The 14,274-nt window shown below is 40.3% G+C and overlaps 1 protein-coding gene across 1 annotated transcript; it reads right to left on the bottom strand.

The window, feature by feature from the left end:
- Positions 1–1,982: 1,982 nt before the first annotated feature.
- On the bottom strand, positions 1,983–14,240 carry LOC138613562 (CD81 antigen-like). Its single transcript, XM_069687272.1, has 8 exons — positions 14,061–14,240; positions 12,299–12,413; positions 5,656–5,753; positions 5,495–5,569; positions 5,240–5,353; positions 5,034–5,132; positions 2,825–2,908; positions 1,983–2,740 (listed from the first exon to the last, which is right to left on the bottom strand). The coding sequence occupies exons 1-8, from the start codon at positions 14,124–14,126 to the stop codon at positions 2,675–2,677; spliced, it is 717 nt and encodes a 238-aa protein (XP_069543373.1). The 5' UTR covers positions 14,127–14,240; the 3' UTR covers positions 1,983–2,674.
- Between the last annotated feature and the right edge of the window lie 34 nt (positions 14,241–14,274).

Raw genomic sequence — 14,274 nt, 5'->3', positions numbered from 1 at the left:
TATCTTGTTCAGATGAGGGATGCGTGCACACTGATTAAAAACACTTAACCCAACCAGCTGGTGGACAGAGAGGGAGCCACTTCAACAGGCTGAGGACCAATTTGCTCAAGTGTACAAGGTCACCACTTCTTATGTTTAAATATGCAGCAGAAAGAAAGTGTTTACTGTTCCTTGTGCTTTAAACTAGTTGTGCGCATTTGATGATGGACAACACAGAAATAAAGCTTTGTTATCACACCCAAGAAGCCTTATTTCATGTTTTATATATTATATGGAATACACACGTTTTCTTTTGTTTGCCAAAAGACAAATTGATGTACAGTACGTAAATATGCAAAGTTATATTCTGAGACATTTAGACTCCAGAGAGAAGTTCTGTCAACATCTATTGCATATTCAGAGCATGTACAAATCAGCTCTATTTAACCCAATTTTAAAGCTGCAAATGAAGCAATGCTTCACTTTCTGTAGCAACGTCCTGAAACATGTCATCAGTTTATAATGTAATTTACAACTTTCTTAACTTTCTTCATACAATCAAAAGTTGTCCATATAAAGCTAATGAAACAATGTTCTGTGTAAAGAGGTCTTGAGGACTCTACATGAAGGTAAGAGTAAACACCCAACTGAAGTGTTTCAGATTAGCTGGAGACAGGATGCCAATTGTAAATATGTGCAGTAATGGAAGCAGGTGCATGTGAGGCTTTCTCCAGCTCAGACACACACACATGATCCGAGTTTGGAGCTGTCAGACTCTTGATTTAGTAGTTTGCCAAACTTAAACGCTGAATCAGCCATAACTCCAAGATTTAGAGCCAATGTGTGAGTGATGACTGTTGATAACACCCATGTGTGATTTTTGAGCACCTTATTATAAGCACCGCTTCAGCCTCCATGCTTCTGCACAGGCTGACTGCAGGGCTTCAGTCTGCCACAGGAACTTCAAATGCTTGGCTCTCTGTGGGCGTCGAGTTTATGTCCGAGTGGTTGGATGGAGTTGAGCGGGAGTTTTGTGCAGGCCAGTGAAGCTCCTTCACACCGATCTGAAAGAAAACTACATTTCTATGCACCTGGCTGTGTGAATGGAGGAGGTAACATGTTGAAACAGGAGCGGGGATTCCCATAACTGTTACCACTATTTTGAAAATGAAACACTTTTGTTATGACGATGTAGCATTAAAAGGCAATATATATATGTATAGATAGATATATTTAGATTAACATTTACAACCAAATACGATGTATTCTACTAAGAAACTGGTTTCTTTTAAAGTTTAATGACACTTAGCTAAAACTGTTAAAACTACAAAACCTAGCTTAAACAGTCCTTCAGTAAATACTGGCTTCATGAAAGTTATAATGTTTACTTTTGTTGGAACTTAGATTTTTTGATACAACTCTATGGCCATTTTTTCAAGGCTCTAGACCAGGCTGATGATGACTGAGAAGTGAAAACAAAACGTCTCCTTTAATGTATAGAGTTACCTTTACTGTAATGTTTTGTCGTTTAATTCAACAAAGTTGTGTCCTCAAAACACCTTCCCTCCAATGATGCCTTATTAAAATGTGTTAGATGTCTCGGGGGCACCCTGGATTAAATGTAAACTCTCTCTGATTCAGGCATCACAACATCAGTGCCGAAGCCCTCACGACAGAGTTAAAGCTGTTGGCAAAACAAACACACTGTTTTCAGGGCGTGTCTGCTGCCTCACTACCTGAAATACAAGTCAGATGAGTTTTTTTCATGTATTTCACCGAGATGCAGTGGGAAAGATTGTGCTGACTGAGCAGAAAGGGGGCGTTGATAACACACCGCCCCCCTGTGGTGACACACGGTAAATGCTGTGGATGATCGGTTGGAGCGCTCAGGGGGAGGTGGAAGAGATTGTTGTAAGGATTTGGAAGTTTACTGTGAAAAGCAGATTTTATTTTTACTTGCAGGAGGATTTGGGTGGTGTTTATGGAATTTTTTGGGACTTTGATTCAGGAATGTGCCTTCTTTGATCACGCCTGGGTGCGGGGACTCCTACATGAGGTCACGGGATGATTGTAGGCCCTAGGTTCTAGGGCGTCATGAGATAACTGCAAGTAAAAAAAGATTGAACAACTTCTGAATGAGAAATTGCATCACCTTAAGGAGTAACACACAAAAAAATGAAGCGTTGTGAAACACTGTAGTATTTACTCCACCCAAATCACAAAGAAAGTGGAACATGAGTTATTAGCGTTATTAAAACAGGCTGAGCGAGCAGACGTAACTGTTTTTGTCAAGTTTATACAAAGAGCAAAGAACAGAGGACGGACACACACAGGCTAACTCGTCATGTAGATAATTATTATGGCGAGCGAGTACATTACCTTAAACCACTGACACCCTGCTGCTTAAGTTATATTATAACACTGTAACACTCATCAGGGCAACATGGACTCTCCTAAGTGTTATTAACTATATACACAATTTATACATCCATAGAAACAGCATCATGTTCGAGGACTTCAGAGAATATTTCACAACACAATGTATGTATAAAAGATTCAAAAGCTAGAGCTATGTGTATGAAAGTGTTGATAGATTAGCAATATTAAAAACAAACTTTTTCTACTCTAAAAATAAAGAGGTACATATCCCAAAAGGAAAAGGGGGTTTATGAATGAAAGCTTGTCGGCTGGCCTTCTAGTACACTCCAGGGCTGTTTCGGATCCCGCAGCAGAGCACCATGGTGAAGATCATCTCGAAGATCTAAACAGAGGAAGGACAGAGCAGCTTTCAACAACCTGCATCCTCATCAGTGTGCATTTCACGACTGCTCATTCTGACTCTCACCATGATGACAGCGACCACCAGAGCAGCCAGACCGATCACGTAGAGCTTCTCTGAGAACAGCTCGATCAGCTTGTCGTGGCAGCTCTGAGAGGAGACACAAGCAGAATACACACTGTGATCGTGTCACTGTGATAAAGGTTGTTTTTTTTCTTACAGCTCACACACTGAGGGATGACATGTAATGGAGAGCTGGGAGCGCTGTCCAAACAAGGTGCTGGATTTCAGCTGCTTCTGACTGCGATGATCTGAATAATTAATGATGTAGAATGTAATCAGTAAGTGATATAAATACCTGCGAGGATGATTAAAGTCTTTATATCTGGAATAAGTCATTTGAGTAAGTAAAGCAGAGACACAACACTTGGCTCCTGTTCAGATGAGCAGCCAAGAAAATGTGTTGTTTTGATCCAGTTAGGTTTTATTTCTGACCATTAACCAATGTAAACATAGTTGGCTTTTTGAATTGACATGTCGATATTCATTACAGATGTTTAATAACATTTGACAGTTTTTGGGTTAAATTGATTTTGTTGTGTCTTTAGTTTTAGTTATGGCTCCTGTGAGGAACTCTCAGTTTGTGTTGATTTTGGCGCCCCCTGTGGACAAAGCCGTACCTCTTATCTCTTTGCTGATTTTGTCCTGTACATGCTTAAGCGGTGGTTTCTAACAAAAAATCTCTGCTTTCTTTAACACTCATATGTATCACTCACTTTGAATTTTTGCCCTGGAAAATGTAAACAAAGGCAGTGTGCAGTTAATCGCTTCGTCTGACACCTACCCCCCCATCAGCCGTTTCAGGCATTAAAAATAACTATATAGAAATAATCAATCTTGCTGCTGATGGTCTGGTTTGCTTTTGTAGTTCATACAGAGTCATCAGAATTAATTTCAGTCTGTTTCATAACCAGCGAAAAACTCCTCACAGGAGCTTTAATAATCTCACATTCATCTATAAATAGCATCTCTCAAACTGGTGAAGTGCACAAAGCAATACTGGGCAAAGTGGACACATTTATCCAAACGAGATCATTTTTGAGTGAGGTTTGGTGTGAAGCAAAGTTCCTGGAAAATGAATTGAGAAGTGTAAAAATCAATCAGACAGTAATGTCTGTTTGTAATAAATCCAGTAAATCAAACATCTGATGTTTTGTATGTAAATCCTCACAGAGATCAATTTATGTAAAATAAATAAAAAATATAGTATTGACAAAAAGCAATCCTGGTTTATGATTTTAGACATTGTCTACAACACGCACATTAATGTGATAGTGATATTCATCACACTATAAATGGAAAACAAATGTATATTGTCTCACTGGTCATGAACACCTCTGCACTTAATGATATTGATGCTATTGATTAAGATGACATTGAGGATGTTATTGATGTTGATTGAGATATTCATGATGACGAGGACTATATTGATCTTGTTGATGCTGCTGCTGATTATTAAAAAGAAACGGCCTGTGCTCCGTCTGTCGGCACCAGTGTCTGGTCGCACTTGAAGCTGTTTGTTGCCACTTACTGACTTGTTCCCTCCTGTCTTGATCTTTGCTCGTGTTGTATTAACTCTTAGATGTACGTCGTTTGGACAAAAACGTCTGCTAAATGAAACTGTAACATTGTAACATTGTAACATATACTGTCATAACCTAAAATTAACGTGAAGGGAGGTGCCCACTTGATAACCCTGTTGATGATCTGGCTCTCGCTCCCCATCTAACTACAAGTTTGAGTTGTGGGGGCCACTAGAAGCCATGTGTTAGGGTAGGTAGAATCGGCGTTGACACTACCTGGAGCTCGTGTGATGGAGCCTGGGTCTGTTGAAGATGGCAAAGCTGCTTGGGTTGTGTTTGCTAAGGGTCATGTGGTAGGTTAACAATTATTGGGATGAGGGCACAAGGAGAGGGGTTTCTTCACTGAGTGCTTATCCTTCTCATTAGGGCACAAGTATCTTGTGTTTAATTCAAATTCAAATGTAAGTCTGTTAATGTCTAACTCAATGTAGAGACTGATGAGAGTTGCAATTTTATAAAACCTGAAATTTATGTTAATCCCTCTTTTTCAAAATACAAATCTTTAAGTCATCTTCAGTCTATTCTGCAGCCTCTGAAGGAGAATGAGACAAAGCCAAACATAACTTCTACACCAGGTATTGGACATATACACTATGTGCTTATTGTGTATTTTACTAAGGATTTGTGTGTACCTGAGATTTCAGAAAATCTTCTGGAGACTTCCTGGGACACAAGGTGCTGACGACTTGTTTGAAGAGAGCCGTGTCGTCTCCTTTACCGCAGCAGTCAAGCTGAAAAAAGACCAGCAGCAATAACAGGAGGTCACTCATTTAACAAAATACACGACCAGAATAGATTTATATCGATTAAAACATTACGATTTTTTTATGTGACTTACCGTAGTGTGGAAAACATCCAGCACCTTGATGGCCGAGTCTTTGCTGGCAGACCCTGAGACATCCACAGCCTTGATGTACGCAGAGTCGTAGAAGTTGATCAGTTCTTTGGAGATCTGTGGGAGGTCGGGGAAGATGTATTTAGAGACACAACAACAAACAGAGCTCGTCACCGGAGCAGAGGTGGAAAATCAATGCAAACATGAAACACTCAGAGCTGCGAAGGAATGAAGGCCTCTGTGTGTTTTTTTGCTTACTGTGTCCCTGTTCATGAAACCCCAGATGGCTGCAGCCACTTCACAGGCAAAGAGGATCACCAGAAAGAAGAAGAACTAAAGAAAAAAAGATTATCAGAACATTTAGGTTCTTTCTGATTAAAACTAGTGAATACATTTAAATGCAAAAGAGAGATACTCACCGTCCCCAAGAGGCACTGAGATTCCTGGATGGCACCGTAACATCCGAGGAAACCCACGAGCATCATCAGAGCCCCGACAGCTATCAGTATGTACACACCTGCAGACACAAGAGGAAGCCGAGTGTTATACTGAGTTTAAGAAGCGTAGTTCATCATGGCTCCACTAGAGGGCAGCATTGTCAGCGCAGTGTGTGCCTGCTGCTCATTCATTGATCTGCACATTGTTTGGTAATGGACTTCCTGGATGTTTCCCTTGCCTTCCCAGTAGGATGACATGACACTATTGACATCCTGGAGATAAACAGACCCCAGATCCTGAGAGAGGCGGAGCCAACTCTGTGCAGCTGCACGGCCAGGAAATGCCTTCCAGACAACCCCAACCCCCCACAAACTCCCTCTGCTGACCCCTGACCCCAGGCATTATCCTTCCCTAGGAAACAGGGGGTACCGTGTGAATACAAAGACACCCACCCACAGATATGTATATGTTTTATACAAACACATAGCTTTTACAAAATATTTTCCATGACTTTTCATCGCAGACAGGAGTGTGCAACAGGCTCCAGTGCAGGTAGGCCTGCTGCAGAAACAGGAGTCAATGAATAGCAATAAATCTCCCATTACAGCACAAGTCTGGCTTGTGTTTCATGCAGCCTAAAGGAAAATGGTCTGAAGACAGAGGCAGGGTGAGAAAAATCTATTGAACAAACTGTCCTGGTAATTAGGAGAACAAAAGCATTCATTAAAAGGTCATTAAATATATTGAAAGATTCTGCTGATCTGCTGCAGGCTCCTTTAAATGCATCTGCCCCCTGTGTCACTCCTAAACAGTTTAAAGTTGCTAAAGCTGAGGGAAATGTTCCCATAACACACAGTTGTAATAATAAGCAGGGGAAGAAGAAATATTCAGAGCATTCAAAGTAAAAGAAACAACAACAACAAACGATAAAAACACCCAAAAAGTCCAACATTCAAAGTTAATTTTAAATTGAAGTTTGAGAAATACTACAGAAAAAAATGATTTAAGTATTATTCATTTTATTATCAGGATGGCCCTTTTAAAATATCACAATACAGTTCATACTATTATAATATTGGTCAACTGTTGTGTGATTATGTATAAGCACTAGCAGCAATTTAACATTGTAATAAGTCAATATGAAGCTAGTTCACGTATTTGGCACCGCACTCCTATTACACTGTCAGATTCAAGATGGACGGTACAAAAAATGCCTACATTTCCCACAGTGCAACCCAACTGTCGACAGTTCAGTCAGATATTTAGATGCATTATGTTAGCAGTGGTTCATGTAGCCTTTAGCCGTTAGCTTCAAACAGAGATGAGGAGCTGTCCACAGAGGTCAGATGACCTCACGTCTTTCTAATTCCACATCCCGAGATTCTTTCATTTTCACTCTTGTAGTCTTCAGACCCAAACGACAATTTATACTAATTCCTTGTATGTGTAAATCTTCTTGGCAATAAACCCAATTGTGTTAAATTCATAGAGATGTTCTTTAATCTTCACACATATATCACATCTTGTAAGCTGAGCCATTGTTGTGTATTGATAACCTTTATATGCACAGTAACTATCGCTGTCAAATAAATGCACAGGGATAAAATGTACAATATTAATCTCTGCATTTTAATGGAGCCTAAGTAGAAAGTACTTTCTACTACTGAGTACTCTAAAGCACTTATGCTACTTTCTTATTCATCTTTAATTGACTTTAATTTAACCAAGACGGTCCCTTGAGATCAGGCTCTCTTTTTTGAGATATCCCCAATGGCGGCTAAATTGGAAGCACAATTATGTTAAACAAACCCGCAGTGAGTCAACAACAAGGCGGAGGAGTGTGGTAATGAGGGAGCACATAACAGGGAAGTTTAAGTCATTTACATAAGTAGATTCTCTCATGTAAACTCTTAGTTTGTGTGTGTTAATAATAAGCAGTCGCAAGTGAGAACAACTATTTATAGAAACTGACAAAAAAATCTCACTACGAGGTTTATTTGTAGCTGGAGTTTGCTCAGTTACATTTTCTCAAAGCACTTAAAAAACGTATTTGTGCTCATAAAATATGATTAAAGATGCAGAACAGCTACTAAATGGACTTTAAATTCAACTTCTGTCTGCTCTTGTTTTCAAGGTCAAGAATAAACTTTGACACAGAATTTTCAAGGCTGCTGTTTGAATATGAAACCAATGAAAGGAGACCAAAATACAAATTCATGCAGTTGAGCTGTTTTTGTTTTCATTGCAGTGGTTTGAGGTCGGGTGTCTCCACTTAATCAGGCCACAGTAAACATTAATGGCCTGCACAACTGAATAGCATGGAGGTGATAAAGTATACAAGAGGATGTAGTTTGTTTTAAAATAATAACTTCAATTTACCTCATAACCTTTACAGATCCACAGCAACTTTGACCTTAACAACTCCTAAAATCTAAACCTTCAGCCAGTGGTTCAGCAGAACTGTATTTTTAGGACCAACTTATGTGCGTACAAGAAATACAGATTGACATTAAATCAATTGACGCCAGTATCAGAGCAAATCAAGTATAGAGAGAAAGCAAGAGCGAGACATAATCACCCTGCAGCTGTGACCCTTTTCAAAACTCAACTGCAATATTTCTAATGCGAAATACAAAGCTGGCCAGGGCAACTTGTCTGACCTGAGGAAACACCTGGTCAAAAGCAAATACACCAGGTTTTACAGACAGAAAGTTATGTCCCATCTGCAGCTAATGTTAGCACACCGGCAGCTAGCCCTGAAGGAGTTGAATCCTCCGTGGACGACTTAACTTTAAGTGAGACACAGACAACTCGACATCAACATCTTATTAGTTAATCAACTACTTAGCTAATGAGATAAGTTGTTGTTGGAGATAACTCGGCCTTTTCACTGTCTTGGTTTATGTTAGCGTAACATTTTTACTAGCACCAACATGCATCTTTGGTACCACAGTATGTGAGCTCTCTTACTGGGTCTGAAACCTTTGAACCAATAGTGCAGGGATTGCATGTTTTATTGTTCTATTGTTCTATTGTTTGATTTGCAAGTTCTACCCCTAATTTAAAGGCACATGTATTTAGAGTATTATAAAAAAGATATTCCAAGATGCACTGACTTGTGATTCCCACCTACAATAAAGCTAGTCGGGGCCCCCTGTCATGTTTCAAATATCTTGAAATATTTCCCCGGAAACCCCCTCCCCCACAAAAACCACTATGATAAAAATCCTTACTGTATAAAAAGTAGTGCAGGGGTACTTTTAGTTCAGTGAAGTATGTGAATGACTTTCACACCACTGCGTTTAGTAAGATGGTCTGGGAGTTTCTGAGTTTTCTATTCTTACACACACGCAAACAAAGCTCACACAGCATCTAATGTAGTCTGACAGAGCGACTTAAAGGGGACGGACAGACTCAGTAAGAGAGTCTGATTCTGTTTCCTACCAAGGCCTCAAACGCCTCACACTGTACCTCACATATCACGCACAACTCTTCACCACACTTACACCTACATCTCTCTTTTTTTTCTCTCTCTGCCTGAGATCAACGCCCTCCTCCTTTATCCCCCGCTCTCGCTCTCTCTCTCTTTTTCTCTCTTTCAGGACTGGATGTTTGCAATGCGGCAAAGCAGGCATTATTTCCACTGCCTTCCATTACTATGACAACACCCTTTGAGGTCTGAAGGCCATTGAGACTTTAAGGGCGACAGGCAATTTTATACCACCGGGGAAGTTCATTTATTTTTTGTCTCCCCGTGTAATCTCCAGAGGGGGAGAAGGAGGAGGTGGGAGGGTGAACGCCAGATAAAAGCTCCACTTGGACTTCTCTCTCATCCAGTGTGTTTTAATAACAGAGCTTTTAAGATACGAGACAAACTAAATTACTGTTTGTCAGTGCATGAATTATGAAACGAGGATGAATAATTAAAAAGGCTCCATATAAACATTAACTTCTGATATCTTGTTAACAGAAATAGTTAGTTAAAAAAACAGACAGTGTTTTTTGCAACTGACAAGATAAATTTGCACCATTAGTTAGCTTGAAAGTAGCTTCAAATGTGGTGTTCACTGCCAATTGGTTTGTAAGCAGTGACTGCAGGTTAAAGGAACTGACCAATATTTCTTTGGAGTATGTTAATTGACATTCTTCCCGAAAGTTAGCTGAGAGGATTGATACCACTCTCATATCTGTACGCTAAATATGAAACTGGAGCCTGTAGCGTGTTAGCTTAGCGACATATTTAGAATGTAAAAAGGGAAACAGCTAGATTGGCTCTGTCTAAAAGAATCTACCTAGCAGCAGCTCCAAAGCTTAGTAGTTAACATGTTTTATTTTATCTTTTGATGAGTACAAAAGCAAAAGTGTGAAAACAACATACTGTGAGCACTGAGGGTGTTGGGAGGCAAATACTTTCAGACAGAGCGAGGCTAGCTTGTTCCACATATCCGGTACTTAATGCTAAGCTTAGCTAGATGGCTGATACTGCTGTCTTTTCTGTCTGTTTAATATAAGAATGGAGCCAGAAGCTAGTTAGCTTATCTTAGCATGGCCACTGTAAAGAAAGAAGCAGCTAGCTTGGCAATGTCCAAATGTATAGAGCCCACAACTTGTCATTTTTACACTGTGGATGAGCTCTTAAAGTGCTGGTTGTTTTTGTTAGCTTTGTAAACTTAGCCACACCACCTTTTCCCCTTTGTTTACAGTGTTCATGCTAAGCTAGTGTAAGCTAACTGTCTACTGGCTGTATCTTAATACGTTTAATAAAAAATTAGCACATTTCCAAAAATGTCAAACTGTTCTTTTAAATGTCAGTTAAAGTATTGAAAGTGCTGGTTAGAGGGTAGGTATAAGCAGAGGTTTAAGTACGGATGTAGCGATGACAACAGATAGAAGTGTTACATATATATGAAGTTGTCATTGAAAGCAGCCGTTTCTTGTAAGCACTGATAGAAACATGAGAAAGCAGACACAGAGAACCAGAGCTATGGGAGCCCCAGTGTAAGTCTTTGATTTGTACTAAAACAGTTTTATAACTAAAGCAAACAGAGTTCAAATGAATTTGACTTTAAAACTAAAAATATCTTTGTTTATTTCCATTTTATTTTTGGAGATGTTACACATATCCTGTTTATATAAAGTTTCAACAGAGTTTTAGTTGCTGTGAGGCTCCAGAGGATTCTTCTTTTTGTATTAAATTAAACATCCATAACGCCTTCCTTCACTGCCTATCTATAAACAATAATGTAACAATGTAACCATCGTGAAGAAGAAACTGAAAACATCTTTGGTAATGAATCCTATAACATACTGTATCTTGTACAGTATTGAAGAAGTAGCACTAGCCTGACCAGACGTTAACCAGACTGGATAACGATTTCAGGCTCTGTTTGAGAGGCAGCAGAATGTGTATTTTCAGCCTTACATAAATACCACTTTGGTGTGCCAGCAGGCTAAAAACATCCACTCAGAGCTCTAATTTGAGGGTTAATGTGCAGATGTACAACGTTATTTGAATTATGCAAGGGCGTATGTTCAAGGGAGGGGAGAAAAAAAAAAGAAACATCCCTTGATCTTGCTTGGGTGGGCCTCTCTTGCCGCCCTGCCTTTAAAATCACGAGTGTGCCTTTTTATACTATAAAAAGCATGGGTTTGTATTCGCTCTGTATACTTACTGAGGGGTAAGTATGGGAGAGCATGTAAATTAGTGGGCTCACGAGAGTTCACCACCACAACAAACCCAGAGGATGGACCTTTGAAATGTCATGTATTGCAGGTTGTAGGGCCAATCTGTGGATTGCTGCGGGCAGTGAATGAAACATGATGATGATTTGTGACTTTAGTTCATGCAGTGGACACAGCTCAGGGAACATAGTTTTTAAATTCTTTTTCAGATACTTTTAAGTGCGATCGACAGAAGGAACATGATGTCTGTATTTGTGCACCGTGCTCACGGATCGTTAGTTCCCTCGGAGCCCACTTGTCTCTCAACATCTGCCTGAAGCATCTGGCGTGCGTCTTGAAAGAACCTCCAGGCTGGGACTTTTTGAAATCACTGACATATACGTTTATCTGAGTTTGCTTCAAATCACCTACATTAGTGTCAGAATAACAGCTGAGTAAAAACAAGAGGTGGGGAGGCCGCCTGTGCCAATCTTAAGTAACATGCCGGATTTACGCAGGTCCTGTTTCCTGGTCTTTTCTTGGTGGTCACACCTCTACTACTATTTCAGGATGTTACTCAAATGGTGCCAGCTGAGTGATTGACAGGAATTTCTGTGAAGAAGTTCAGTCTCATCACTTTGTTAACAGGGAGCTTCCTGTCATGTGGAGAACGAGGAATGAGGATACACGGATCTAGAGAAGTGGGAGAGCTATGACGCGAAGGACATTTAGCGACCCGGCCCTGGATAAGCGGAAGATCATGGATGGATGGATTTCGAGCCTGATTGTTGTTTTATTGTGGTTTTTGTTTCATATTATAAGATGAATTATTTGTATGCCCGAAATGATTTTGCAAAAATGTCTAACAAATGTCTGACAAACTCCAAAATACAGATTTGCACCAGTCCTATGTGGGACGCTGGAGTTAAGCCCTTGAAGCCGTTGATGGTGCTTGTTACTCACTGATATAGAAGGTTCCGGGTGCCTGGTGGCCTTCGAACTGCAGTATGAGGAGGTTGCTGGTTTGACTGTCATGGCGGAGAAACAAGGCCACTCCTAAGATCACGCCTCCGGCCAGCTGTCCCAGGGAGAGAAGAAGCTTTCATTATTTTCTGTGTGGTTCAACTTTGGTGAAACCTTGAGGAGGATCAGAGCTGTTTCAAATGTCTGATATTGAAGAGAGATGTTGGCATGAATATTAAAAACAAACCTTTAATGTTTAAGACTTTTTAAAAAATACAAGGTGTTTTCTTAAGAGAGAGCCGACTCTGCTAGGATCTTGTGTCCAAATCTTTCTGCTGATGTTTCTGTGTGTCCAAAGGCTCTGAACTGTCCGCTGTCCTCTAACAGAGGCGTACAAAGGAAATCCTGACACCTCAGTGACCTACGGCACGGACCATGACCTCACATCATTGTTTCGAGAACTTGATTGTTCAACTTTATCTCCCTTGATCTCTCCTCCACTTTGTATCCTTAAAAAAAGAAATATCCTGCCTGATAATGCTGTTTTATAAAGAAGCCGATAAGACGTTACTACTGAAGGTCCACTACAGTCAAACTTAGTGTACACACGCTGACGCTCTTTTCTTTATGCCAGTGTTTATATAAAGATATCTGCACATTTAGTGTCATGACTGCACTCTATTGTTCTCCAAGAAACAGGAAACTGAATCCTCGACATGAAAAATAGCAAAACGAGGAAGAGAGGGCTAAGAGTTTTCACAATGACAGGCACAGCAGCAAAACCAACAGAGGAAACACTCCATCAAGAGTGGCGTGTCCAGGATACGGTGATGTTGTACTTATCTAAAAAAAGACGGCTGTTCCGTAAAGACAAACCAAATGGAAATTCAAAAACAAGTGACAAACTCTGACTGTGCGAGGCCGGGAGCGAACACGGAAAGTGGACAGCACATCTGCAGGAAGTCTGATGTGAGGTGATGAAGTGCGAAAGGCAAGAAGTGAAATAACATATTGGTGGGACAATATTTTTTATAGTTACATGAATTATTAACTCCATCATCAGACGAGGAGTTTCCTGAGGGTTCAAATTCATAAATGTGAGTCTGGTGACCAGGTAGGAACAAAGGAAATGTCAGAGGGGTAACAGCTCTCCCCTCCCCCCAAAACTCTATTAGCTTGTTCAGTCTCCCTCTTTTATGTGTGTTTAACTCAGGGAGGGCTAGACCAGAAATCCTCCAGGAACATGGAACTTGTCCAGTTTTCCATGCAAAACATCCTCAGAAATCCGACCTGGAGTATTCAATTAATGTCAACATGATCTTACTCAGTGTAAGAATGGATCTAAAATAGTAATTGTGAGACATGCAGGAGGGGGGGAAAAGTTCTCACCCTGAAGACTGAAGCCCACCCAGTGTGAAGTGCTCCTTCTCTTTCTGACACCTTGCACTTGTGCTCGCTCATGCAGAAAATAGCTGTTGATGAAGGCTAAGAGCATTTAAACTCCTGTCTGGCCCCGGCTCTGTGTGCTGTGCCTCCCCTCTATTGATGCTGAGCTCCTCTCAAAAGACAGAGCAGCATATTGAATTCGTACAACAGGGCGGGAAACATCTCCAGATTTATCGTAAACTTTAAGTCCTGTACAGAGATGTGTAAATGTGCCGCTTAAGTCAAACATTAAGAAAGGAAAGAGTTTTAAGAAAGTATTCAGCGGAAACATCAAAGGCGCAAAGTTCAAAAGCAAAGTAAAATACGTTCAACTCACCCAGAAAATAAAATTAAAGAAAAATAACATATATTTAATGCATTTCGTGCAGCCAGCCACAGCCATGTTGTCTCGTCCTTTTCGCCCCAAATCAAACACTTAGTGAGGATTGTTACTGTCCGGGATCTCTCAGTCTCTGCCAGAGGACTCAGTTTTAATCAGGCACGTTGTTCTGCAAACTCCTCCTTTATAATCAGGAGTGAAAACCGAGACG

The sequence above is a fragment of the Semicossyphus pulcher genome, unplaced genomic scaffold (genome assembly GCF_022749685.1).
Source record: "Semicossyphus pulcher isolate SPU_LCO1_2020_fin unplaced genomic scaffold, fSemPul1.0.p SCAF_8, whole genome shotgun sequence".
Taxonomy (NCBI): Eukaryota; Metazoa; Chordata; class Actinopteri; order Labriformes; family Labridae; genus Semicossyphus; species Semicossyphus pulcher.
The sequence above is the reverse complement of the archived record's forward strand: the minus strand, read 5'-3'. Positions and strand labels throughout refer to the sequence as shown.

Bases quoted from the DNA above. Each gene is read 5' to 3' on its own strand.
- LOC138613562 (XM_069687272.1), bottom strand. From the start codon at position 14,126: ATGGCTGTGGCTGGCTGCACGAAATGCATTAAATATATGTTATTTTTC. The intron at 5,570-5,655 runs GTGAGTATCTCT...TTTTTTCTTTAG, and splicing joins CTCAGTGCCTCTTGGGGACG to TTCTTCTTCTTTCTGGTGAT. The intron at 2,909-5,033 runs GTACACACAAAT...GTCTCCTCTCAG, and splicing joins AAGATTTTCTGAAATCTCAG to AGCTGCCACGACAAGCTGAT.